The 2,491-nt window shown below is 39.1% G+C and overlaps 1 protein-coding gene across 1 annotated transcript in view; it reads left to right on the plus strand.

Moving 5' to 3' along the window:
* The window catches only part of CCDC38 (coiled-coil domain containing 38), a gene marked incomplete at its 5' end in the record, with an annotated part of 54,511 nt that overhangs the window by 41,039 nt on the left and 10,981 nt on the right, over window positions 1–2,491 (plus strand). Inside the window, one exon of the mRNA XM_019515056.1 lies at window positions 61–154. Within this exon, the coding sequence (XP_019370601.1) occupies window positions 61–154 (94 nt within the window). The remainder of the gene's footprint in view (window positions 1–60; window positions 155–2,491) is intronic.

Consider the following 2,491-nt stretch of genomic DNA (forward strand, 5'->3'; position numbering starts at 1 on the left):
TTTTTGCTTTGTTTTTTTTTTTTTTGAGTTACTAAGGAGTTTCTTTTCGCCCTTCTGTAGATTACGTGAAGAAAAAGCAAAGGAAGCAAAGAAAATTCAGGAAGAACGACTGAAGTGTTCTCTGCAAAGAGCAATAGCAGAACCCAAGAAAAAGGTTAGTGCATTTTTTTCTCATTTTAAGGTATCTTCCTTAGGAAAATTTTCTGCACTGGTATGCTTCTAAAGGTACATATATGTATTTGGTGAAAGTTCAATTGTAAAGGATTCCCTTCTTACATTCTTGGGACTTTTGACTCTGGAAAAAGCCTTTTCACTTCTTGGTGTTATACCTCTACTGTTTACTAAGCTGGCATACTAGAGAAGAATGAGTGTTTTAAGATTGAGTCACACCAATGGAAGTCCCAGCAGTTACGGGCTCATTCCCCAGCTTTGCCACACACTTCCTAAATAACATCAGGCATGTCACGTAAGGTCACTGTTCCCCTTCTGAGAATTAGGGACAACTCATTTCTTCCCTCTCGCTTGTTACCTCTCTGATCTCTCTAAACCAAGTTATTTTTGTTGTTTTAAGAATAATTTCTTACCACGTTTGGACAGCTCTTGGCCAAAGAAGCTGTGCTGTGATCTCAGTTTGTGCCTCTAAAATGGCTTGCAGTATTTCTGTTACTACCACTAATTTATAGACCTCAGGATCACATATCTCCTAACTGCAAAATGATTGTAAAGCACTTCAGTATGCAAGTAGCCAATTAAGGGACTAACTGAAAAAACATAGCCTTTATTTTGAATAGGGACAAATGAGATGTTTTTGAGTTACTAAGGAGTATCTTTTTGCCCTTCTGTAAGTTTACGTGAAGAAAAAGCACTTAAAGTACTTAAAGGTGTTAATGGGGAAACTAGGATATTTACTTGGGCTGTGTATAATCCAATTCAGTGTCCTTTTCAGAGGACACATTACCAGACAGATATCATCATAGAACTACACAGTTTAATAGGCTGCTGCTTGAACTATCTACATACCTTCAACACAACTGAAATATATCAAATATGTAGTAGTATCTGTTTAGTATTTTCTGGATGCTAGTATTACAGGCAGTCCTTGGACTGGATGCTAGTATTACAGGCAGTTTTCAGGAACCAATTGTGTCATAAGTCGAAACGTAACTTGGAACCAATTTTTCCCATAGGAACAATGTTATAAATGGGGGATTGGTTCCTGAACCAAGGCCCAATACCCTATTTTCAATTGTATTGACATAAAAAAAAAAAATCACACAAAATCACCAAGTAAAAATGGCATTGGAACACCAACTGAGCATCTTAAGTCAGGGAGATGGGGTGGCACAGCGGATCAGTGCAGGGAGAAAGGCGGCACAGCAAACTTGTTTGCTGGTGTGGCGGGACATTGGATCAAGTGTTTTGAATCGGGGAGATGAGTGTCATAAAATTGAAACTGATGTCAGAAAATTGAAACGGTGTCAATTTATAAACGTTGTAAGTGCCATTCGTCCTACCTTGAATGACATAAGGTAGAGGACTACCTGTACTTCAGATCCTTCTAGCATTATTACATAAATTGAATAGACTGGTTCAGAGTTTACATATAGAACGATGTGTGCAGACGTTCAACTTCCACAAGAGAGATGCTTACACTAAGTGTAGCTGTTTTCAAGTATTCTTGGACTCAAGGCACCTCTCCATAACTTCTGTGGATTGAGTGGCACCCAATTTTAAAAGTTAATTTATGTATTACAGTGGTTACCTCCTTGCAGAAGGGCTGGGCAGTAGGGTTATGGGATCATCCAGGCAGGGCCAAGCTTAAGCCTCCTCTCTATCTGCTTAGTTTTATATGCTTATCTCCTCACACCTCTGAGTAACCTTCAAAGGATCTGGCAACACCCCATAGTACCCTAGATAAGAATTACAGAAAATGAGGGTAGGAAGGGACCTCAGGAGGTCATCTTTTTCCCTGCTCAAACCAGGACCAGCCTTAATTCTGTCATCCCGCCCAAGGCTTTGTCTACCTGGGTCTTAAAAACCTCCAAGGATGGACATACCATAACCACTCTGCGTAACCTGTTCCAATGCTTTACTACCACCCTAGTGAGAACATTTTTCCTAATATCTAACCTAAACTTGCCTTGCTGCAACCTGAGACTATTGCTCCTAGTAAATTACTGGCCTAATGTAAAAGCAGGAAATTGGAAGTTCCTCTCCCAGCTGTAATTCTTCTCACTGTGTATGCAAATACACAGCTTGAATAATCCAATTGATACATAACTATCTAAAGCTATAGAAGTGCAATTCATTTCCATTTTATCAGTTAAACAGTGTCACATTACAAATGAACTCTCCATTCACATAAAGGAAGTAAGGCTACTATAGTCCTACTGGTGGAATTTTATTCACAGCTGATTTTATTTTAAGTCAAGATATGATATCAATCTCTTCCCCCTTGTTGAGGTGATAGGTCACCTGATTGTAAAAGGAA

The sequence above is a fragment of the Gavialis gangeticus genome, unplaced genomic scaffold (genome assembly GCF_001723915.1).
Source record: "Gavialis gangeticus isolate Ggan-Ray unplaced genomic scaffold, GavGan_comp1, whole genome shotgun sequence".
NCBI classification, from domain to species: domain Eukaryota; kingdom Metazoa; phylum Chordata; order Crocodylia; family Gavialidae; genus Gavialis; species Gavialis gangeticus.